The 26956-nt window shown below is 41.4% G+C and overlaps 1 protein-coding gene across 2 annotated transcripts in view; it reads left to right on the forward strand.

Moving 5' to 3' along the window:
- Window positions 1-26956, forward strand: part of xdh (xanthine dehydrogenase) — a 333897-nt gene that overhangs the window by 231602 nt on the left and 75339 nt on the right. For both annotated transcript variants that reach the window (XM_064308058.1, XM_064308050.1), the window contains 2 exons: window positions 3426-3522; window positions 3627-3751. In XM_064308058.1, the coding sequence (XP_064164128.1) occupies window positions 3426-3522; window positions 3627-3751 (222 nt within the window). The remainder of the gene's footprint in view (window positions 1-3425; window positions 3523-3626; window positions 3752-26956) is intronic.

Genomic DNA, 26956 nt, shown 5'->3' on the forward strand with positions numbered 1-26956 from the left:
AAATTGTTTACGACGTGTGCATGTTTTCTGCTATAAATGTTGTTACCAGTTATTTGTAGAATGTGAATGCATTCTGTCGCCTCGGATGTCAAGACATGAAAGTGAATGTTCGCATAAAAACATAACAAATGTGTTTGAGAGGATATATAAAACAGTTACAATCTGTATATTGGCCTATTATATCCTGTTTGTTGCATAACAATGGTCCAAGTCAAACTACCAACGCAAATTTTGCTTGACATCAGTAAAATAATATGCCCAAACGGCTGTGGAAGAATATTTCAATTTCAGGTGATTAAGTCAATAAAAATCAATAAATACTAAAGTAACCATATAGTCATTGTTGGTAACCCGTTGTATAAGTGGTATTTACCCCTCTGGGCTGTCCCGTTATTGGAAAATAATGTACTTTGGTGGTAGTATGGAGTTACCGAAGAAATCATATGACAGATGGACCGACGACGACGTCGCTTTTTCATACGTCAGCGGACTAATTTGCCTAATCTTCGCGGGTCTTTAGACCACGGTGGAAACGCCGACAACAATGGGCTGAAGGAACCTTTTAGTTCCTTGAATAGTAGTTCCTGGGACTAAAAGTTCCTTAAATGTCTTCTGTCTCTAAATGTCTTTTCTGTCATAGTTTTTTAAAAAGAAACTCTCTTTTCACACATAGCCTGATAACTTACACCTGTCATGCTTTGAATTTGCTTTACAGACAATGCTAAGATGTAACTATTTGCTATTTTCACTTGTTTTACAATTTTAACACGCTTTTGCTTTGCTTAAAATCTATTTGACACAAAACTAATGCTCATACACACAACGCTGTCTCCTCATCTAACTAATAAACTAATCTACTTTATGAACCAACTACCAAACTTTTCTAACATAATTTCCACTTGTTTTAAACATTTTTAATGCATGTAACCCTATTAATGCATTTATTTGCCTGTTCGTGTGTTTGGTGGCGGATGGTATTTCAAAACAATAAAAAGAATAAAATGCTTTAAGCACTTTTACACAAACTACCTGTGGCAAACACGCCTGCCACAGGCCACCGAAGTGGCTTTCCTTGGGGCCCTCCAGCAGAGAGACACAGGGAGAAGATGTTCCAACAGTCCAGATTTATTTTACGAGGGTTTGGCAAGGTGGTACAGCCAAATGAGCCGATCTTAAACCCTGTCATGACAGAGAGCTCCCCTGTGTGGGTGGGGATGGCAGATTTAACCTGTGCGCAGTGATTACCTCACTACGCACAGGTGCAGCCACTCCTTTTCCTGGGTCCAATTAGCCTGGCCAATATCTAATTCTTAACCAATTATCCAATTGGCCAGGTCTAATTAGCTTGACCCAGGGCAGGTGTGGCTGCTTAAACCAGCCATCCCCACACCACATACCCCCAACGCCAAACTGAGGCCAGGGAGAATCCCTGGCCAAAGCCTACTCCCCCCCCCCAGCACTCCAACCAAGCAAAAAAAAAACCAAGCGCCCTTAACACTTTAAGGGCCCCGGAACAGTCCAGTACATAGCCGTGACCCTCCCCCGGACGATGAGGCAGCCCTCCCTCCTCCTCCTCCTCCTCCTCCTCCTCCCTCTCGGAGCGCGGGGATTCCTGGGCTGCTCAGCTGGCTGGTGGGGATGTCACCGGCTTGGGCTGTTCCAGGGGCTGTGTTGGGGTGGCTGGGCTGGTAGGCTGGCTGGGCTGGTGGGCTGGCTTCCTTGTGGCGCTGGGGGACCAGGAACCCTTGCAGGTGTGGTGGCCGCCAGTCGGCTCTGCTGGAAGGCTGGTGCAGGCTTTCCTCCCTCACGGGCTCCGGGCAACCCAACCAGGCCAAAACGACGAACTAAAACAACCAACAGACAAGAAAGGAAGCAATACGGCGCGGCCACTGCTTGTGCGCCGCCCGTAGCTGACCCGCCTTCCCGGCCAAGTCCAGCTCACGGCGCGACCACCTCTCGTGCACCGCCCGTAGCTGACCTGCCTTCACGGCCAGGTCCAGCTCCCCAGCGTCCCAGCTGAGGATCGCTTCCTTCCCCTCCGTGGTCATCTCCCACTCCCCGTTTTTGGCCCGGAGGATCCGCCCGAAGCCCTGTCGGGAACACCTCAGCTGTCCCTCCTCCAGTGTGCTTCCTGGCTGGCCCTCCTGTGCCTCTTTCCTGTGCCGGAGCGGCCCCACGTTGGGCGCCACTGTGGCAAACACGCCTGCCACAGGCCACCGAAGTGGCTTTCCTTGGGGCCCTCCAGCACAGAGACACAGGGAGAAGATGTTCCAACAGTCCAGATTTATTTTACGAGGGTTTGGCAAGGTGGTACAGCCAAATGAGCCGATCTTAAACCCTGTCATGACAGAGAGCTCCCCTGTGTGGGTGGGGATGGCAGATTTAACCTGTGCGCAGTGATTACCTCACTACGCACAGGTGCAGCCACTCCTTTTCCTGGGTCCAATTAGCCTGGCCAATATCTAATTCTTAACCAATTATCCAATTGGCCAGGTCTAATTAGCTTGACCCAGGGCAGGTGTGGCTGCTTAAACCAGCCATCCCCACACCACACTACCCTTTTCAAACACATTTAAAAAACACAAAGCTATTCAACACTTTCCCTCACGGATTCTTTTACTTTTAAAAATGGACATTTCCATTAAAATAAAATATAAACCAAATCAACGCATGTGCTACGCTAAAAAACCAACAACCCTAAATAAAAACGAACTCAACTCAAGTTGGACTCAAGTAAACTCGTCAAAAAACCACAGGGGGTGGGACAAGGGGCGGGGTTTCAATCCATCAGACTTTTTGACATTTACCGCATGCCATTTATACAGTGAGCACCATAATTCATTGGACAGTGACACATTTTTTGTTATTTTGGTACCCTCAAATTAAAGCTGACAGTCTTCAGCACTTGAACCTCATTGTCGTTGTATCCTTTCAAACTCAAAGTGCTAGAGTACAGAACCAAAATAACAAAAAATGTGTCACTGTCCAATGAATTATGGTGCTCACTGTATATCGTGTAAGAAATGGCCAAAAAAAAAAAAAACTCCATACAGAACAGTTAATTGCTTTTTAAATACTTACTCAAAGTTTAGGACAAACTTTTTTGTGGCTAGACTGAAGATTTTGTCCAACTTTTTTTCCATTTGCTAAATAACTGTTTGAGCTTGTGCATTAAAGTTGGAGAAAAGTTGGAGAAAAAAAGAAAACTCACAGTGTAAAACTCACAGTGGCCAAAACACACACTTAAAATACAGAATATTCTAATTGCTCTTAAAATCATCATAGTTAAAGAAAAAGGGCATTGTAGTCAGGCTTCACAGAAGCCTATGCAATGACATTCAGCTATTCTACCAGATTATGGTGGTTCGATTATCACATTTAATTTTATTTTTATGTTTTGTATTTTGTTTTTTGTTTTGTTTCAGGAAGCTGTTGCCTGTAAATCATTTTACCAACCTGTAAGAACCATTGAGAGAGGGAATCTTGCCCAAGGGTTTCAAGAAGCAGATCATATACTGGAAGGTGGGCATTTCCCTAAAAACTTCAAAGATAAAGCTTCAGGTCCGGTTTGCAAATAACCCAAAACCACTGCACATGCATTTTACTTTGTGCATGTTTTGCCATAGGTGAAATGCACATTGGAGGACAGGAGCATTTCTACTTGGAGACACACTGCACTCTGGCTATTCCTAAGGGAGAGGATGGGGAGATGGAGCTCTTTGTATCCACACAGTCCATTGCTAAGACGCAGGTAATGTCCTTTTGGTCAGCAGACCCCAGTTGTTCAATCACTGATAGTAACTGCATAGTTATCTAAATCTTGTTTATAAGGATCACATCAAAATGTTGGTTGAAATAAGTTGCTGAAACAAGTTTTCTTGCCTCTTACATATCTGTGTTGTACTGAGAGACCAATGTAGTTATTTCTTAAACTATACATTCATTTTCTACATATTGCTGTTTTGTGGAGTGTAAAACAGATTGCACTTACGTACTCAGCGTGTCTATGGGGTTTTCCATTATTGTTAGCATTAAGTTAAATGGTAGTTGAACGGAAATTCTTGGGCAGTTCACAGAAGTGTGCCTCAGACCCCCAAAGAAAAACAGACTGTTTACTGTGCTGACAGGTGTGACAGCGACAGTACTCAATGCTGATCCAGTAGGATATTTTGCAACTATGTGAACCTTAGCTTCTCCATAATACAATGTAATCATGTTTTGTATTGTTTGAAAGTCGATGTTATGGGGAACAAGTTGGTGTCTTTTGGTGGGGCGCAGACTAAAGATCTTGATCTTGATATTCAAGTCGTCAAGTAGTCAAGTCAAGTATAACTTTATTTGTCCCCAGAGGGGTAATTGGTTGTGCAGCAGTGAAAACAGTACCAAGGCAATTAAATACAACATATAATAAAAAGTAAAAACATAAAGTACAAGTAAAAACATAAAATACAGTAAAAAAAAACATAGAATACATAGAACACAACATAAAATGTATAATATTTATCAAGCGTGGTTGGGTGGTCAAGCGTGGGTGGCACCAGCAGGTGAGGCTGTATGGTGTTAAAAGCTGATGAGAAGTCCACGAACAACAGTCTGGCATGGTTCTTACTACCCTGTAAGTGCTTATAGATGAAGTTGAGCAGAGTTATAGTTGCATCCTGGACCCCCCTGTTGGTTCGATATGCAAACTGTAACGGGTCGAGATGATGCTCTGTCCTATCCAGAAGTTCCTTTTTAATCAACTTTTCAAATGATTTCATAACTAGTGAGGTCAAGGCTACAGGCCTTCTGTCTTACACCAGAAAATGATGTCAGCTAGGTCTATCAGCAAACATATGGCTTAGCTATGCCCAGAAGTCCTCAATAATAGTAGTATTATCCAAAAAATTACGAGAAGTTGTTAACAACGTTCCGTTTGGTGCAGCGTATTTTACTGCTACCGCAGAGTGAATACGTAAGTGAATGCGATGATAACAAATCTTCGATTATGCTAACCAATGAAACGCTATTCCAAAAGCAAAATTAGACATGTTATAGATGGTTAGAAAGCTTATACTCTCACCTACTGAATAAATGGATTGTCAATCAAGCCAGACTGTACTAAAAAGGGTGACAGCGACATAAACAACACGTGTGGTATTACGCACAGCTATTTTGGAAGGTACCCAGGCAAATGTGCCCCCTCTAGAGCCGTTTGTCCATTCTGGGCTACTGTAGAAACATGGTGATGCAACATGGCGGCCACCGTGGAAGACCCACTCCCTATGTAGATATAAAGGGCTCATTCTAAGGTAACGAAAACACAACAATTCTTATTTTCATGGGATTATACACTAATTAAAACATACTTGAATATTATATTCCATTTCTGCCATGTCCATTCCGCTAGATGCCACTAAATTCTACACACTGCACCTTTAAAGGGATGCTGGCAAATTATCAGTACATGTGATGGAAGAGTGCGCTGCTGAATGCAGTGCATGGCTACAATTCAATCTAATGGGAATCCTTTTAACCAAGACATGCCATAAGACCTAGTATTGCTTTTTTATGTGTACCCCCCCCCCGAATAAGTTCACTATTAAAAGGTAAGATTTTTATATTGAAATTGTGCAAAATTCCCAAAATTCCTGAGCTTAACTTCCCTTCCAAAATTTCCGGAAATTTACCGGAGATTTACTGGAAATATTCTGACCCTTTGCAACCCTTGGCAAGACACATGTTTGTAAAAGTTCCTGAGAGTTTTGTCCAGCGAACAGTGGTTGAAGTCGCCCAGAATTAAATTAGGAGCATTGGGGGACAGCAACTGTAGTTTCTGCACAGTCTGTAGGATCAGTTCAGAGAAGTGGCGTAGCCAGAAATGAAATTGCAGGTGGGCCTGAACAAAAGTGGGTGGGCCACACAATTAATTCCATAAATAGCTCAATAGCATTTACCATACATTACAAGCACGAAAGTGTTCTGCTATTTGATGGCCTGCTGTGTTACACTGCTGTTGTCTATCTATTTAGTTTTGCCTACTATGTGAATAGTTTCTCGCCAGGTTTATTTGCAGTAATACTGATTTGTCATTACTATTAGACTTAAAGATTGTGTTAAACAACTAAAATTACAGGTAACGTAAACTAATCAATGTCCTCAAAACATATCGGCTTGAGAAAGTCTCATAAAAAAGCTGCTGAAAATGAATGAAAATTTTAGTAGAAATATAAAAGTACTATTTTGCTATTTCATAGGCTATATCCACAATATTTCTGACAAAGCCTCTGTATAGCGAGATGTGTGCGGATCTTCCGGTTGGGAAACAGAAGTGTCGTTGTTCATTATTTTTAACGAAGCCGATGAAAGTTAGATAGCTAGGTAGCTAGCTTGTTTAACCTCTTTGCGCAAAGCACCTAGTGGTCGGCACGCCGGTGTGCCGAGGTTACTGAACGCAGACATTCAGTGCTACTGCAACCAAAGTATGAGTTAAAAACAGAAACGCGCTGTTTTAGTTTCATTAGCAGACGATACACGACAATTATGCCGAATACGGAGATTCACAGCGCTATCATTGTCGCTCTGGTCGTTCATTTAACTCCCTGCAGTCTCATCTACAACTACACCCCCCACCCATGACATAATGGACAATATTTTCTATCTTGGCATTCATAAAAATATTCTTTCACCACTAAAAAATCGTATTCCATCATAGCAACAAGATAAACCCGACAATAGCCCTAAGATATGCTAATACAGCAGTGAAAACGCTGCTCACATAACGAAATAAATGAGAAAAAGTTTTTAAAAATGATTCCATGTCATTCTACAGTCAATATCTGGAACTAAATATTGAATAAATATACAACCTTACGATTGGTTTTACGTGTAGAAAATACTTTTCAAAAAAAATTTTTTTTCCATAACTTTTCCAGGGCCTGGAAATTGCATTTTAAATTTCAATGACTTTTCCAGGTTTTTCATGACCGTACAAACCCTGATAAAGGCATACACCTCCTCTGCACAATTTACCGGTGATCGCAGCCTCCCGGTCGGTGCGTAGAGGCACACCAAACCCGTCTATCGCCAGCTCACAGTACAAGTCCTTATCTCCAAGCCACGTTTCTGTCAAGGCCAGAATAGAGGCTTCTTTAAACTTGTGTCGGTAGTGAACATGGGCCTAAAGTTTGTCGGTTTTGTTACGGAGGGACCGGGCATTAGCCAAGATAATAGAGGGCAGGGGAATACACGACAAGGGTTGCCGTCTCGCTCGTTCTCGTACTCCTCCTCTCCTACCCTGCTTCCTTCCTGATATTTGGTGTGTCTGAGGTGTTTCTTACACAGGTAAACTAACTGTATTTCTGTGTTGTTTGATTCCTGATAGCTTGTTTTCCAGGTAGCGAGAAATAGCTGGCATTGTGTTCTATTTGATGTTGTATGCCAGTGATCATTATGCAGATGACACCCAGTTGTATCTATCAGTTAAACCTGATGAAGTTGTCCAGCTGTCAAAGATCAAAGCCTGTCTTATAGACATAAAGGAATGGATGACCCAAACTTTTCTCTTGCTAAACTCCGATAAGACTGAGATAATGTTAGTGGGGCCCAAGTCCCTGAGATGCAAACTATCTGACGATATGCTTAACATTTTTTCTGTCAGTCGTGCTGGAATTTTTTGCACGACTGACAGACGGTCAAATCCCCCCTCCGACTGAAGCAAATCTCTAACTCATTACACTGGCTTTCTGGCTAACTAAAAACGAAACATTTAAACTATTGCTTTTGCCTCTGTAAAATCTTTGCGGGAAATTCATTTATATTTCTGAAATCCAAATAAAATACACCCACACTTTAGACAGTTCTGCTTTTTCCATTTTCATCGAGTTTAACATTAGCTACCTTGCCCACGAGACGACAGACTGAGTGTACAACATTAGTACACATACAGGCACCTCCGAAATTGATCTCTAACATCTGCATTGCGACTTTGGTCAGGTAGGTAACGTCACTGCTCAGATAGACACTGCTGCAAGATAATGATTTCACGCTAGGTATGTCGAGTTTCTTTAACTCAAACATGGTTCACATTCACCGCTGCCCCTGTACTGATAACTAGTTTTTAACTAGGCTACCTACTGTAGCTAACCCCACAACCCCTCCTTTCTAAATGAATGTTACCTAGTCCTATACATCCTCTGTCGACATACAAACAATTAGTAGGTCTGTCATGTACAATAGCCCATTCAAAATCTTACCTCACACAAATTAAACAAGCTGTATACCAAAGCACGGCTACCCAATGATTCCTAAATTGTTTCAAGTGACTTGGCTCTGTGTGTACAAACATACATTACATTAACATGCCAAACATGTGTGAATAGGTTTGTAAGAGTCACAATTGATTTCTTAGGCCTCAATAAGTCATTTTTATCTGTATGTATGTATTTATCCACCCAGTCATTCGGTTGCATGAATGGTTGTATGTTTCTTGGTATAAATGTCTGTTTGTACATGTGAATGTTACATGCTGCTAGGAGAATGTCCCCGTGGGGATAATGAAGTATTCTAAGTTCAAATTTTATTGTAGCTAAGCATCAGTGTTACTGTAGCTTGTCATTCAGCTAAGCGAGTAGCAAGCTAACGATAGACAACATGCCTGTGTGAATTATAATTTACTTCTGTTAGGACCCAGCTTCTTCCCGTGGAATCAAAGTCAGGATGATGCAGGAACTCACTAAGGCAACAAACACTTTACTGAAGAAAGTAAAGTTTACTGTAAATCACACTGGCCAGTGGGAAGTTCACTGAAACACAACACAAGTTTGCGGTACAGCGACCCACCCCGCACTGGTCTTCTAGCCAGGTTTAAATACCCTCTGGGGCCTTGACTGGGTACACATGTCCATCCTATCTGCGAGGGCCTATCTCTTTTGTACATAAACAAACTATGCCCTTAATATTTCCTGATACCATATGGCGTCACTACTTGCAGAGAGGAGAAACACTCCAAACCCATCACTACCTAGTGTTTATTGTTTAAACATGGATGGACAAGAAGACCGGTTTCATTAAATGTGGTTGGAGAATGAGCGTCTCTTCACGGGACAGTGGAACACCACCGCTAAGGATTTGATTTGGTAAACACTGAATAATGGTCTTGTTCTTTGCAATGATAATAATGCTACATTGGCACATGTAAAGAAGGTAGCAAACCAGTGTTTAACTTGCAATTGAACAATGAGTTTGGGTTGGAAATTGTGGTTAAAAAGTAGTAGTAGTGCGATATGTAAGGAAAAAAAGAAGAGCCACTCTTCCTCAGGTGGCTGAGAATGTCAGTGCAGGATGTGATCAGACTTGTCGGCAAGAACAGTCTGTCGGCAACTACATAGAGAGGGATATTATAGTATGGTTGCAGCGCATAAACCCCTCATTACAAAGACAAATTCACATTTCAGAGTTTGGTGGTGCAAAAACCATAGGCACTGGATGAGTCATCCTTCAGCATCAGGGTTTCCGCCAGTGTATTGCAAGTCCGGCTGGCTGCCGGGCCTAAATTGACCCCCCGCCGGGCCTAAGCATCGGGAATTATTATATATATATTTTTAACGTATTTTTAAGATGTTTTTTAAACTACAGTTACAGTGGGGCAGCTTGGTTGGAAACCTCACCAGCGACATCTGTTGGTTAAAACGTGAACGCACTATAGGAAAACAGCAGGTCTTTTCTTTACCCTCATTGTGCATAGAGTGACGTTCAACACTTGATGCTTCTAACTATCACAAGCTAACGATACCTAGCAAGGCACCATTTCTTTAGTAGGCTAACTAACCTCGTTACAAACTGTGTTATCACTTCATCTCGTCGGTAAGTACATTCTTTTTATATTAACTTAAGCAGTGTGTAGGTAACGTTCAATACATTGTAACATTACATGATGTATTAATCGTCATCTAAATAACGACTTCACTTGTTTATTAATAACGTTAGCTTGGTGACATTGATGTGCACGACAACGTGGTCATTTAGCTAACTTAGCTAGCTAGCCAAACAGTCAGTAACACAGATACATAGATATTTTGTTGTTGTTGAAATGTGCCCAGCATTCCAAGGCTGTACATTGTTGTAAGATTTAGTAGCCAATAAGTAGGCAGTGTTGTGCATATCCCGCTCTTACAGCTCGTTTCCAGCCCAAACCACTGCAAAGAGAGCAAACTTTTTTTTTGTCAGTGACATTTCCTTCTGACATCTACGACGGCAATCGCAAACACGACATTTATTTTGCCTTTTTGTATAGCTATTTCCATGGATAAAATCGCATTTATTATTATTATTTATTGGTAAAAACATTTACTTCGTATCCAGGGAGATAGCCAACTACTTGCACGTTACATGACGTTACATGTAGCCATTTCGTAATACCATCGCATTTCAGACTCGAAAATAACCTGTTAATCCAGAGAAATTGCTGAGTCGTCTTAGAATATTTATCGCAACAGAATGTATCAAGGCTGGCAGCCCGGATCAAATTTGTTGTGACAGCTGCCGTCCAAAACAAACACCTAAGAGAGGCCGCCTGCGTGCGTGCCTCCCCAATGCGTTACGTCATTGTTTTGCAATGCACAGCTGTCGTAAAAACGTGCTGGCTTCGATAAGCGGAATCGATAAGCATGGAGGCATACAATTCCAATGAATAGGACAACTTGGAACCGGTTCGAGATTCCCATCCCTATTTAAATGTGCCCAGCATTCCAAGGCTTGTTGTAAGATTCAGTAGCCAATCAGGACTTGAATACAAGTTTTTTGTGGAGTGCAAAAACTTTGATATTATTTATTTTAATTTAATTTAATTTCTTTTGTTGTTGTTGAAAACACAGCATTCCAAGTCTGTACATTGTTGTCAGATTCTTTGTAAGACTATGCTATGCTGTAAATAGTTGTTGATTTTTTTTAAATGTGTGTTGAATAAATTACTTATTTATAACAACATTCACATTACGTAGTTATATTTTCAAATCTTCAGTCAGCTTTTACCACTGACATAATGTAGGGCCCTATGGAATCTGTGTTATAGCTTTTATAAATTCTCAATTCCACGATTCCATCCGTGATTCTGTTATCACAGAAACTATAGGGCCCTACCTTAATGCTGCCATCAGTCTGTCAGAGGCCCGTGCAGGGCCCCCATCAAAAAAGACACTTGCCACCGGGCCTAACAACTTTTCTGGGGGAAACCCTGAGCATAGTACACAAAGAGAATGGTATAGGCCTGAATGCTTGACCCATACAGTTAGAGGGTATGGTGGTTCTGTTATGGTGGAGGGGGCATTTTCCCGGCCCGGTTTGGGTCCACTTGTCCCCTTAGAGGGAAGGGTCACTGCCGATCTATACAAAGCTATTCTGAGTGCTCACCTTTATCCTATAATGAAACATTTCTATACTGATGGGTGTGGTCTGTTCCTGGATGATAATGCCTCCATCCATAGGACATGAGGGGTCACGGAATGGTTTGATGATTATGAAAATTATGTGAATCATATGCTATGGCCTTCGCAGACACCAAATCTCAACCCATTTGAACACCTATGGGAGATTTTGGACCAACATGTTAAATAGCTGACCACTCATGTTGGGATAATATTTCTATATTCTCACATTGGGCACCACTTATGTAGGCGAAGCGGTATAACTACACAATTAAAAATCAGTCTCATAAAATGAGTTATCTGAGGTGCGTTCATGTTCAGCGAACAAGGCGAACATGTTTTCTTTGAACAGTTGAATTTGAACGGCTTTTTACGAACATTCCAAATTGTTTGCATTAAACATAAACAGACATGGCGACGAGAGCATCTCACAGTCTCACAGTCGCTTCTGTGATCATCAACGATTTTCTGGATGATCATATTTTGGATGTAGTCCCACTAGTACATAACGTGCTGCAACGTGTGTGACAACCAGTTGCGGTTCACACACATTTTCACAGACAACGTCGGGTCTGCACATGATGCACGAGTGTACCGAAACAGCGACATCAACAACTGCTGGACTCCAACCCTCTCTCTGAAAGATTCCACCTTTTGGGTGATTCGGCGTACCCATTAAATAGCAACATGCTTGTCCCTTATAGGGACAATGGGCACCTCACAGAGCTTCAGAAGCACTTTAACCATGTGCACAGCTCAACCAGGGTCCATACTGAGCGTGCCTTTGGGCTCCTTAACCCTCTGGGGTCTAAGGGTAAAATGAGGCACACTGGTGATTGTGCCATGCTCTGACATTTGTGTAAATTTCATCAACTTTATATACAGTGATTCCAAAGTGTTTCATATCTTTGTTTTCAGCACATACTCAGCTACAATAATATAGCAGCAGTAAGTAGGTCATAATCATGTGTGGATTGTAAACTGCTCTAAAAACACACAAACTGTAAACAGTAGTTTTGAACATGCACAGGAATGTTGTAATAAAGCACACTGAACAATTGTGACTTTTGGTCACTGAAATGTGTTCATCAAGGTCTTGGGTATCAAAAGATGACAAAATATTTTAGCAAATCCAATGAGAAATATAAAATACATTGCTAAAAGTTAGTGTTGTGACTACTATTTTTCAACACCAGGTGAGAATGGGAGGGCAAATGGCCTTTCTGTAATGAATATGCATTGGGTAGGACGACCTGCCAGCTAAGTAGGCTATTCACACCTGGCCGCATGCCTCCCCACCACTAAGACAAAGACTCAGTGAGCCATTTAGAAGACAGAAACAAAGACATCTTTTGATTTTCAGAACATTTATTGAAGCAAACTATACGCATGGAAAATGAGATGGACGGAGTGTAGCACAGTGGGTAAGGAACTGGGCTTGTAACCGAAAGGTTGCAGGTTCGATTCCCGGGTAAGGACACTTCCGTTGTACCCTTGAGCAAGGTACTTAACCGTAATTGCTTCAGTATATATCCAGCTGTATAAATGGATACAATGTAAAAAATGCTATGTAAAAAGTTGTGTAAGTCGCTCTGGATAAGAGCGTCTGCTGAATGCCTGTAATGTAATGTAATGAGATGAGACTGGTGTACTCTTGCAACGCTTGCGTGGCCTCTTAGCTAGTGGTGAACTAGGCCGTGTTTCCTGATCAGCATCTCTGTAAATATGATAAAAACAAAATTGTTAGGAAATGTGACATCAAATCAAACTTTATTTATATAGCACATTTCCTTCAACAGGTGAAAATTAAATGTGCTTTACAAAAAAGGGGCAAACCACTAACTAATGAAAACAAAACTTAGGAAATGTGACATGGTTACATCATATACAAACAAAGAACCAAACAAACACGACCAGACGCAGAGGGGTAGCCTATAATTTTGAGAAGCAATGGTTAGAATCGTTCGTAGTGTGGGAATTTACAAGCGCGCATATTAGTGAATATTCCTACAAACACACAGAGAATGTAATACAGCACACATTTACAAATAATGCAAGCTATCAACAAAACAACATTAGCTAAACTAAATAAACATTGCTATTCCAGCTCAACTACACACAACTCATCAATAACAATGCCTCAATCTGAAGTAGGCTAGGTCTGTTTAGCTAAGTGGTTATTATATTGCTATTTCCCGAATTTACTTACAGTATGCTAATATCGATTGTGCGAGGACATCAGTTTAAGAATCTTAGCCACGCCACAGGCTATTTATTACCAATATGATCGAAAAACATACATCTACCTGATACTTCTAACACAACCAGACGCAGAGAGCCTAGCCTATAATTTTGAGATGCAATAGTTTGAATCGTTCGTACTGTGGGAATTTACAAACGCAAATATTGCTGGATATTCCTACAAACACACAGATACGTTGCAATACAGTAAACATATTTACCAATATGATCATAAGAAATATACTTACGCATGAAGTTGATCCTCAGCTGGATCAGTTCGCTGTTCGAAATGACACCGCTCTTCATCAGTGTCGCCTTCCGGACGGACCATTTTCCAAAAATAAACGAAATGTTCACCTCAAAAGAAGTGAATTAGGCGATACTTTGACATTCTATCCCGCTTTCGCAGACTTGGCATTTCTCACATGGATCTCGCATCACCCCGCCTTTAGTCTCCTTCTATGGAGAGTAATTATAATGTTGTTAACATGTGAATGCGATTTGGGCGGACTTCCTGCTGAACGAAATTCACATAGTAATGAGTAAAGTTTAACGAAGCATACATGATCTAATTAATCAAATTTAGAACATTTAAAACAATTCATATTATTTGCCAATGGGCACATTGGAAAGTCGCGATTCTAAGGTTTCTGTCAATGTTTTTGTTGCGTCTGTATGATAACAGCACGTGAAGTTAATCATCCAAATAGAAACGAAAGTTAATTTCATCTTGTCGAGCTCCGCCGGCGGAGCTCTCGACCCCAGAGGGTTAAGTGCAAGTGGAGGAGACTGCACTACCTCGATATGTCCCTACTCGAGAAAATTCCTAGTGTTGTAGCGAGTACCTGTGTACTGCACAATTTTGTGCTTATCAATGAGGGACTCGGCGAAGATGCTGACCCTACAGCAGAGGAGAATGCTGTCCATACAACAGATGACATTGCTGCAGATGACACAGCAGACAACACAAGGGGGGCACAGAGGAGAGCAGCAGACCAGAAGAGGGAAGATATTGCTAGAAATTTATAATTAGACCAAATCTTAAAATTCAAATAATAAAAAAACCTTTAGGTTAAGTAATTTTTTTTTTAAATTTTAGTAGAAGAAAAATATTTAAAAATATCAACCTGAATCTCCATTGTCTTGGTGAACTGCTTTAATAATAAGTTTCTTTCTTTTTGAATTTCAGTGGTCTTCTTTTGCAATCTTATAATTTCATCCAGTTTTTCAAGGGTTTTATCAGCATCCTGGGGTCTGCTTCTCTTCTGGGCTCTGCCCCTCAGAGTCTCCACTACACTGGTTGCTGGGTTAATGGTGGGTTCTGACTGTAACAAGCTGAGGGGAGATGCCTGTGGCTGTGGGCATCTAGCAGGGGCTGACTGTAACAAGCTGAGGGGAGATGCCTGTGGCTGTGGGCATCTAGCAGGAGCTGACTGTTACGCACTGAGGGGAGATGATTGTGGCTGTGGGCATCTAGCAGGAGCTGACTGTAACGAGCTGAGGGGAGATGATTGTGGCTGTAGTGATGACACAACCTCTATGGGTGTCACAGCTGGATCCCCTTCAAACACTTCATCCAGTATTGCGAAGTATTCCCACTTTCGCCATCCTTGGCCCGTCTTAGTGTGTCCATCGACAATGGTTTTATACCTATGTAATTATAAAACAAAGCACATATAAAGAAATGTACCAATAGTTTTGTTTTTTTCTGAAAGAACATCAGTACCACGTGTCATAGTAATATATTGCAAATACAATCATTTGGTAAATGGTTACAATACATAACTTGTCTGACCAACTTAAAGGGGAGGTTCACCGAAATAACATCTTTTTAAAATGATTATCTTATGTTATAAGCAGTTCATAGAACGGATCAATGTTCTTGATTACACAAACTTGCCATATGGAATTCGTACAACTCATTATTTTAAGTTGCATACACGTCATTTTGAGATGATGTTTGCACTATAATTGTCATTATCTGTAGCTAGCTATCTGCTTACCTGTGCCTCAGGTTTCTCCATTTGCCAAGTAACACTGTACCCCTCCAACCTCAGGATCTGGGTCACCATCTCCCAGGCCTGTCTTCGTTTAATGACTGGGCTTTCAAAATTTTATTTTAGAGAATGCCATGTCTCAATTAGTAGCAATACTGCTGCATGGGGCCAGTTAAATCCACCTGCAACATATAACATAAGGCAACTAACAAAAGTATGTTGACGCTAGTATTTCTCGATGTAATTGTGTCGCCGTGTTAACACACTTCTACGCTTGCGGGTCAGGCACTTTTCACGGTAAGAAGAAAATTTAGGATAACGCTTCCGATATTGCTTGTGTCGAAAGTGCTGCAACAGAACCACGATAGATTTACCCAGTAGACACAAAATATAAACAAGGCACTGTTCACGGTTGGGGAAAAAAATTATGAAAAGTTTGTCAAGTGACAGTCTAACGTTAGTTAACGTTAGCTAGCGATATCAATAGTTATTGTAACATTGATGCTTTAAGTTGGGTAACATTATCTTAACTTAGCTAACCTTAGCTAGTTAATGATAGGTACGTCGTTAGATACTGTATAGATAAGTTAGCTAACGTTAACTTACTGAGAGCATTTGAAATGGCCGCACTCACTCGCTCTTGAAAAGGGTCTTGTTGCTGAGTGGTTTCGTTGCCTCCTACAGAAAAAGGCATTAAAGTTAGTTTTACAGTCTATTCGTTAGTTACATTAAATAGCTAGCTAGCGAACAATAATAACAATTATACGTAATAACATACGTGTCCCTTCGTCTGTGGACGAAAGAGGGAAGGGTAAACGATGGGTTTGCCACGTATGTGTGGGGTACAGTGTAACCAGCATGGCTGAATATCTTAGCTCAGCTACGAAGGAGTATTGCTCCCGGTAGTGCCGAAGAGGGAAGCGTAACTTCAGCTCTTAAGGAATACATGTAACCAAGCCAGTTATTCTCCAACTACAGACTATACAATGAGTGTGTTGTCATTAGGGTTGGAAAGTTAGTCGGGGAGAGAGAGAGACAGAGAGGGAAAGACCACGTGGGTGGTTGTGTTCTATCAGTTATATCTCCAGCGCGAATGATTTTAAAAGACAAAATGGAAACAATATCACATTAAACCCAGTATAGACTAAGCTAAACTGCTATTGTCTGGAAAGTTTGCTCAGTCTTACTGTACATTCACTCAGGTAGCGGCCTCCAGTGGTTGCTGTGGGGTCCTGGAGAGAACAGTCTTGGCGATGTGAAATTGTGGAGGTTTCCAGATGTGAGCTGAGCCCTTGGTCCCTAGCAGCAGCAATGTTGTTGTCGCCCCCCCCCCCCCCCCCTCCCGGTTGGTCATCAACAAGGTTCTTCTTCCAGTAGCTCGTTGTGGTTAGTTGGCGTAGCGCCGGGCGTGCATTGGCTTCAACGCGGGATGGATTAGGCTAAGTCGCTGCAGGCAAGCTAAATCGGCAGAGCCTGGTTACTGCGTACAGTGATGTCATCTTCACATATCAAGCATCAAGTGATGCCTCTGCTGTATATTCAGCCAATCTGCATTTATTCTACACTCATTTCCTATCATGTATTCTGGAAATGCATGGTTGTGATTGATACATCTTGAATTTCATCATAAACAATCAAGCCAAAATTCCATAATGCATAAAGGCTGAATCAGAAGGCAGTAAAGGCCAAATGAAATTTGACATGATGGTTTCAAAGCCAATAAGCACATTGGAAAAGTGCTTGTCCGATTCATACAATAGGTCTCAAGAGAATGCTAAGTGCTGAACTACATAAAGGTCAGAGTCGTCACACTGGAAGACTGAAGCTATTCTGTTTGGGTGCAAATTTAAACTTAATAACTCCCCAGGATTCAGAAAAGGGTTCAGTGAACTATCTAGGCTTTATTCTTGGTAATAATTACAGGTGAAAGAACTTCACAATGCATAAAACAAGATTGTTATGATTTGATTGAATTTTCCTGCTCTTACTCTTACTGTATTTTTCACAGTTAAAAACCCTGCAATCAAATTATGTTACGCATGGTACATTGGTTAATGTTTGGGAGGGTCCCTGCATATTTGAAGAAATATTTTTGTTGAGTACATAATAGACGTTTGTACTCCACTGTTGTTTCTGTTAGAAGCATTAAAAGGAATCTTCTTATATTCTGCTGCTTCCTTGTCACACCTAGTACATAAATATGGAAGCATAATTGTCAAAATTCAAATAAACTCCTCAAAAAAAGTTTGGAAATTTGTGTTTGGTCGATCATATCTCTGTTGTCACTGTATTATTAGCATTGTATGTTGTATCATTGGAAAGCCTGTTCATTTCCCTTTACAATGATGTCTCATTTGTAAGGATCATGCATTTGTGGGATGAGCAGCACAGCTGATTATGTGGGTGGGGTCCCAAGTGAAATGTGCCATTTTTCTTTTTTTGAGGAGTTTACAAATGCAAATATATTAAATTTTGGATCCATTTAATGTGTGCACAAACCCTGACATAATTCTAATGAAAATGTAAAATCCCAGTTTGTTCATTAAAGTTAATGTATGCACTTAATCTGACTATTTGAAAATTTAAATGCATTGCACATTTTATTTTTCTTGCCCTCTACGACACAACCCTGTCATAATTTAGATTAAAATGAAAAACTGCATTTTACATTTTTTATTGTAATCGCATGATCCATGACAAAAAGGAAATAATAATTCAGTTCACCTTTTATCATTTTATTGTCAAGTTTTTGTGGAACAAGAGTGATATAAATCAAATCACATGTCCCCCCTCCCCAGTTTGGCATCTCATGGCCAAACTCTGATAAAGCCTGTTGACATCTGACAGTGGTCACTATGCATTTAAAAGAAAATAAGCCATACAGTCATAGGTTACTTTAGAAAATAATATTTGACCTACCTTAACTTAATTGTAACTTTAACGCAACCAGTTTGAACATTATTTTTAAGTAATTAAAGCCATGCAGTTCCGTTTATTTTAAAGTTTCTGTTAACTGAAGCCAGTTTTATTATCACTGTCGAGTGCCATATTTTGTTGAGGGCAGTGGGCCTATTTATAATCCACTTTGGTTTTAGTGCAATGTAAAGTTTGTGGCTAGCAATAGCGACCCACTGAATGTGGATAAATATTGTAGCCCAAAACTTGGTAACTGGCCAGCGCATTAACTATCATTCCAAGATATTCCTTTCTTGGCCATTGCTTCTCCACATGCCTCACCAGTTCATCATCTTGGTAATCTTGACTTTAATCTAGGCTTTAAGCAACATACAAATGAAAACTGACATCTACACATTTTAAAATATATCTATTTTTATTTAATTATACACAATGCAAAACAATCCATGTCTTTGGTAGGCTAGGCTGTAGGTCCCATCCCGACTTCTGTCTCAGGCTTTCATGGCTGTTTCCTTATGATAACCACATGAACAGGATTGTGCATAAAATTTGCAAACAGGCAGCATTCATCATCTCATACACTAGGGATATGGACAAAAACAATGCACATGTGTCATGAATCTGTAAACACCTCACAGCTAGACCAATGAGGGTTTGTAGCTGGAGGGGAAGGCACCGCATGTTTTCCCTTGGCTGGTGTGATTCAAAACCGGAGATGTTAGTTATTTTTCCTCTGTTCGTAAGAACAGGGCACAATTATACTTAAGAATGCACTGGTTCCGTCGCCGGAAGACTTAAGACTGGCCTGAAACGGACCAGTAGCATTCTGGTACTCTCCGTTCGCAAACGGGGCTATGCTGTCATCAGAGATATATCTGATCTGTCGCCGGACTGTCAATATTCCAATGGGAGCATCAGAATATTCACAAATGCGCGGAACAACACATCAAATATATCCATGACCACAGCAAGAAAGCGTAACAGCATAACAGTTACTAGGTTTTACCCTCGTGTTAATCTGACTCCATATTAAATGATAATTTAAAATTTGGGTTTAACTATACGTGGAACTTGGGAGTGGTTACACTCTATCTTGTGCCATCATTCCTCAATATATGCTCCCGGGTTTAGCACTATTGTTAAATCTCAGTTCGGTGAAGAATCCAGAGGGTAGGAGGCTGACCACCATAATACATGCCTTCCTTACATGGATAGTGCATCGATAGTTATGAGCCCAGGACGGTGCGTATCTATCGGGCTCCTTAAGGCGAATTTGACAAGAACCGGCGTACAACGTCCATGGGTCCTCTTAAGCCAAAAACACCAGAACCAATACCACCAATCCCGTTAGCGGGCAGATCGTGGTCGCCTATCTAACTTGAAAACCCCACTAAAGATGTTTGCTGTACTAGACCCCTGATCAGTAGGTCCTAGTCATAATTGTCCCCCTGAGTATTTAAGCGGAATTTCGGCTGAAAAGAAGATAAAATGGATTAGAGTCATGAAGACCACGCAAGTTAAAAATAAGAAGAATTTATTGAACAGGCAGGTAGGTCATTAACTTCAAATTCACAATCAATTATAAGGTTTAAAAGCATAAATACAGAGTAAAAAGTTCTTACCCAGCCTGTTTAGCTACACACAGAACACAGAGTATGTGCAACGTGGAGAAGTCGTTTACGATCTTCCTTGTCCAGCTACACACAAAACACAGAGTCTGTGTAGTGTGGGAAGTCGATTATGATCTTCCTTGTGCATCTACACACACAACACAGCGTCTGTGTAGTGTGGAAAGTCGATCTTCCTTGATTGCTTTGTCTCCCTTCCTTTTAAGCCAAATCCCGCGTTTGGTCTAGGCGGCATTGCCATAAATTAACCTGGCCGAGTCAAATCTGGAATTCCGGCCCCCACCATTTGGAGGCGGTTGTTAAAACAATTAGTGGGGAAATTGGGAAAAGGAGATGATTACCAGAGAGGACATTCCATTGTGGTAGTTTTTCCCCGAGTTTCTAAAACTAAGTTTTTTCAAATTCTATTTGGTATGAAACATATTTCATTCAATTGCTTGATTATTTTGAATACGTCCATACCAAACATGTCAAGTGGATGTAATATTATGGTGCAGTTGTCATGAAAATACCCTTTTGTTTAACCATTTTACATGCAATCCATGTTATTATTACATAAGGCATAATATAATAATACAATGAAAACATGTGCATGGTTTGTACGGTTTTCTGGGGTTTGTAAATAGGATAAACAGATGGTTTAAAGTCCAGATCCAGAAAATAAATTAAAAGTGTAATGGCAGAGGGGCCCACATAAGGGCACTGTGGTACTGTTAAGCGCAGTTGCCCCACCATCTTGCCAGAGCCCGGGTGATCTTAATGACCCCAACACACACCCCCACAACCATAGACAAAGAGACCAGTTCCCCTTATCTTAGTTGTGTCCAGATGGCAACATTCCAGAGGCCAAATGGCCTGCTCATCCCGAGGAAGTCCGAGTAACTTATTGTTTTAGCACACGGCTCTGGGTTCTTTGAAGTCCAGTGATGAGTCTCAGCCTGCAGGTTCATTCAAATGCCAGCCTTTTCTGGGTCCCAGTTTGACTTCCCTCTTACAAATCCCAAATTGGTTTTTCTTTTTTGAGAAACAAAAGTAAGAATAATTTAAGAAAAGTTTTGTGAATGAGGCCCATTGATTCTAAATATCAAGACTACCATTTTAAATTCAAACTGTATAAACCAAATTGTATAACCTATATAAAACACAAGATACTTGTGCCCTAATGATAAGGATAAGCGCTCAATGAAGAAACCCAATCCCATTGCCAAAGGAAAGTCTAACATGCCTATAAATACTTATACTATGGAACTACACACTACGAATGTATTACATGGCCCATAGCAGCCCCCAAACAGCACTGCCAACTTCAACAGACCCATGCCCGTTGATGCAAGCTCCAGGTATTGACAATGCCGATGCTACATACCCTGCCACATGAACCCTAATGGCCATCACACCAAACATGTAGATAGATAGGCAGTGAGAGCCAGCATATCACCTCCCTTCACTGGTGTTTCGTCAATTTAAAATATATTTTAAAATATATTTTATTTGATTTAATGTCATAATTATGTTTAAAATGAGAATTATCAATTAAATCGCCAAATTCATTGATAGGTCAGTCAGTCTACAGTGCACTGGTGGAATCAACCAACAAGTCAAAACAAGCTCTATACCAGGTTTTAAGATTAAATGAATTCAATACGAAGCAGTCAATTATATTAATGAATTGAAATCATACATCCTTTATCGAATGCAGGCTCACTACTTCTAAATTACAAAACAGAAGACATACAACAAAACATTAAACAATTGATTATGAAATACCAGAAAAGAGAGAGAGGGACTGATTAGCCAGATCTTGCCAAAGTATCACCTACTTCCCGTATAAGCACCACAGGATTAAAGGAAACCAGCTACAAACACACAACCAAGGAACCACCACCAAAATAAAAATAGGAAAACTCTTCTTCTTCAAGGTTCCGAAACCAAACTCAACTTTTTCCTCTGGCCATCTTAAATACCTTACCCAGCATGGCTTTAGGATGTTTGCCCTGATTGGGTGATGCCGAGTTAAGGTTTAGGAGAGAAGAGAAGGGAGGTCAGACTAATTTATGACAAAAAGTAATGTGAAATGTTAGGCATGTAGGCATGCAGGGTCTCCACCCCCCGATATGGTGTCCTGTGTCATCTGGTTTGTATCTTCTGAGGAAGTGAGACCCATAGATTGTCTGCCTAAATTAGGGTATCAGTGGATTTTAAATTGCCCCAATCTCATTTTCTTTGATGCTTGTAATGGGGAGGCCAGGCCACATTCTTATTCACTGTTTCCCTCTCTAAGGCCAAAATCTAAACACTACATATCCTACAAGACCTATTTGTGGAATTTTTATTTTTCATTTAAAAAATTTTTTTTATCATTCCAGAATATTATGCAATCCGCAATCAAATAACTAGTGGACAGTCTCCTCTTGCTTCACCCCTCCCATCCCTGTTTATTCTGTTTTTGCAAGAAGGGGATCTAGAGAATCGTGCATGCCTTGCTGAGTTGCCATGTTCGCTTGTATTACGTGACTTTGGGCTTGCCCCCCCAAGTTGCTAGAAAAAAATTATATTGGTCAAGGAAACTAGCTAGCTTTTTAGTTTACTTTACTTTATTAATTTAGCTGATTTACCTATTAATATAGCTTGGGGGTTGGAGTTGTTACTAGGTGTTACGATGTGAAATTAAGAAAAATATTTAAAACTGTAAATAAGACTCCATTAGACGATACGCGACAACTATACCGAATATGGAGTTTCACCACCATTTTCGCACTGGTTGTGCATTTACCAAGCACCCCCTCGCTGCAGTCTCATCTGTAACTACACCCACCACGCATGACACACTGGACAATAGTGTTGATCTGGGCATACATGAAAACATTCTTTTGCTACTAAAAATTCATATTCCATCGTCGCAACAAGATGAAGCCAACAATAGCTAAAGGTATACCAGTACAGCTGTAAAAAATGCTGCTCATTGAACACTGAAATAAACAAGATAAATTTCTCAATTGATTGCATACATCTTTCGAAGCTCCTGAACACATCATCAGTGATAGAACCTGGGTTCATTGGGTGTTTCAGGTCTTTCAACATCAGACACCCTCTTCCAGGCGACCCAGCTATGATCAGACCATGACTTGTGTTCAGGTGGCATTTGCTCCTCCCCATGGACCTCCTCTCCTGATCCAGAGCCATCTTGAGACCTTCTCCGCTGCCTCTGTGATGTTCCTGATGGCTCTTCTCCTCCCCATTCCAGTGATGCCCAGTACACTCAAGGCTTTGTAGAGTAACTGCCCCGCAAAACTTCTACAGCCAACCTCGATAGGCATACTCTTAGCCCTCCAGCCCTTCTTACAGCAGTTGATGACACGGTCTTCGTACTTGGTCCTTTCCTCTCATGGGCCTCCACCAGGCGGTCCTCCCACGGCACTGTTAGCTCCGAAAGGATGATGTTTTTGTTCGCTTTTGACACCAGGAGGATGTCTGGCCTTAGGGTGGTTGTGGCAATGTGCCGTGGAAACTTCAGCTGTTTTTCTAGGTCCACCAAAAGCTGCCAATCTTGCGCAGTTGACAGGATTTCTACAGGCTTCTTAGTTCCTGTGGGCAGCCGCTCTCTGGCCTTCACGAAGGTGATTGCCTGGGTGGTTGGGCGTGCTCGTCTGCAGCTGCTGATTCCCATGCTGATGGCTTCCGCAATAGGTTTCAGCAGCTGGTCGTGGCGCCAGGTGTACCGGCCCTGCCCTAGAGCTTTTGGACAGCAGCTCAAGATGTGCTCCAAGGTCCCTCTGCCTGGGCATTGCGGGCAGTCCGGAGACTCCACTTTGCCCCAGCTAAAGAGGTTTGATGGGCTGGGCAGGACATCATACACCGCCTGAATCAGGAACTTGATGTGCTGCGGTTCTGCCTGCTAGAGATCTGTGCATGTGATTTTCCAGTCCACGGCATGCTCCCACCTTGTCCAGGCCCCCTGCTGTCTCATGCCTACAGCTCTGCTGGACCTCTCGTCCTCCACCGCTGCCCTCACTTCCTCCTGGACCAGCCTGCACCTCTCCTTCCCCTTGGCCTTGTCATACTGGGGAGTTCAGAATGTTCCCAGGCTAGCCCTTCCCTGGGTCACTGCTCCCACCAGGACACCATGGTGAAGCCACGACTCTGCCTGCAGCACAGCCTCATCCGCTCTCCATTTCCTCCCGGTCTTGACCACCACCCCTGCCTGTGCCACCTTTGGATTGCTGGATTCCTTGTACAGCATCACCTTTCTGACCCGAGTTACCTTAAACTCCTCTTCCAGGGACTTCAGGGGAAGTTGGAGCTTGGTGTTGTTCCTGTAGAGGGCAATGCTGCTGAGGCTCCTGGGCAATCCCAGCCACCTCCTGAGGAAGCTGCTGACCTTCCTCGCTAAGCTCTCTACAATGGAGATGGGGACTTCATAGACAAGGAAAGACCAGAGTATCCTAGGCAGGGTACCATTCTGGTAGATCCAGGCCTTAAACTGATCCACCGCTTTCAGCCAGCTCTCCAGCTCCTGACAGGTTGAACTGACGCTGTATCCTTCAGGCTGATGATGGGACTGACTCGGTGGTGACAGTCAGGTCGTCCATGAAGGCCTTGATTGGTGGCTGGCGGATCCCTGACATGGTTCGTGGGCCGCTAAGGCAAAGGGGATCACAGAGATGGTACAACTTGTGATGATCCCGACCTCCAGTCTGTGCCACTCAGATGTTGCTGCCCCTCTGCCCGTCTCTGGTTGGCTGTGACTTTGTAACCAGGAAGCAGTAAAGACACAAGTCTGAGGTGTAACTTTCAGCCATTCATTGACCTCAATGCTTGTGCTTGTTATTGAGGGCGGCATACGCCTAAATGAGATGCTCTTGACCTTGATATTATGCGTGAATTTGAATGGCTTGTATTAGAGTAATACAGTCATTTTAGATAAAATAAATGGCGTAGTGATTTTCAAAAGGGTGAATTACCTATACCTAGCAACTTTCAAGTCTCGTAGACTGTTTTTCCATACCTTTTCAACATGAATGGCAGTGAATGACGTCTGTCTGGGCAAAACGTAAACAAACACGATATCTCAAAAATAAAGCAACTTTGGGGAAAATGGTCAAGGTTAACTATGTGGCCGATGTTGACAATTGACAATGACATGTAGTAACACTGGTATGGTCCTTTAATGTATGTACCAGATATTCCAGGACTTTTCAAATTTGGTGGCACAGAGGGGACCAAGAACCAGTCGGGGGGGGGGGGGGGGCATGGGAAATCAGAAAATTCGATCAGAAATAATTACAGCGTTGAAAATTGGCTTTGAAAACATTGGGCATGATTTTCAGGCTCTTGTGACCTACCAAAACGTTGTAGGCCAATGCAAGAAACAATGTCAGATTCAAAAGAATGTGTTTGTGTGAAAGAGAGAAAATAGATGATAGCAGATGATTCTTAAATGATAAGATGAGATAAGATGGTTAAAAAACTGTTTGGTCTCAACTAAAGCTAGGACTCCCCTGTTCTAGCGTGTTTCCAACTTCCCTTTGTTAATTATACCATACCCCGAATTACTATGGGTGTGGCCGAGCTGTCAATCAAAATTAGTGAAATAGAACTATAACCAAAAAATATGGGAAGTCTTGAAATTATAATTATTATTCTTCAAATATAAACAAAAACTGCCATTTTGGATCCTACAGTGGCACTGCACAAGCGACTGGCAGCGAATCAAGCAGCGATTGACAGCGCTCTGATCCAATGGCTTTGGGCATTGTCAGATTGACAGTACTCTAGCCCAGTGGCATTGGGGGGGCACCAGGGGGGGGCAATCATATTTCAGGGGGGTCGGTGCCACCCCTTTAGATAATGTTTTTGCATAAAAAAAATCTGATATCAATGTTACACCTTAAACCTTCAAATGAGGCACATGTATATGCTTTATAATGGACAAAAAGCATTTTATTCATTTTTGGAGAGATTTTGGATATGTTTCAGTACCCCTTGACATTTTAAGTCACTGTACTGATGGGAAGTTTGTAATTCCCACTTGAAAATTAAGCAACAGTGAGTTTCTTCAGTCAAACAGTTGACTGGTAGTGAAATACATGATTATGTTGTGATTTACAGCAATGCATAATTTTGACATTTTGGATAGATTTGGAGACACTGGGTACACTACTTACTTTCTGCTTCATAGATCTTTAGTAGTTTTGCTTATCCACTCTTAGATTTGATGCACTTGTGGTCAAGGAGTTTTTGATCCAGGACATGTATAGTTTAACCTCTTAAGGCACAAGCCAAATTTTGCCAATTCTTACCCATTTGGGGGGTACCCTACTTAAGGCTGCATAACTCTGGATGTGAGCATCAGAGAGACTTGGAAAATGGCTTAAATAAAGCAAGACACTTGTACCATTTGCAATATTAATTAATTAGAGTTTATTTTCATAGTTTAGACATGAATAAAGCCTCACAAATACAAAAGAAATGTACATGAAAATGCAAAAATGAAGTTGTTCTCCTTTATTTTTCAACAAAATGCTAAGAATCACAAGTGCTAGGAGGTAAAACTATACATTTCCAGGATCAGAAACTCTTTGACAACAAGTGTGCAAAATCTGAGAGTAATATGCAAAACTACTAATGATCTACAAAGCAAAATGTAAGCAGTGTACCCTGGTGTCCTTTAACGTCTCCAAATCTATCCAAAATGGCTAAATTATGCATTGCTGTAAATCATAAAATAATCACATGTTAATAAATGTTTCAATAAAAATCAACTGTTGACTCA

This window comes from Anguilla rostrata, chromosome 1 (genome assembly GCF_018555375.3).
Source record: "Anguilla rostrata isolate EN2019 chromosome 1, ASM1855537v3, whole genome shotgun sequence".
NCBI classification, from domain to species: Eukaryota; Metazoa; Chordata; class Actinopteri; order Anguilliformes; family Anguillidae; genus Anguilla; species Anguilla rostrata.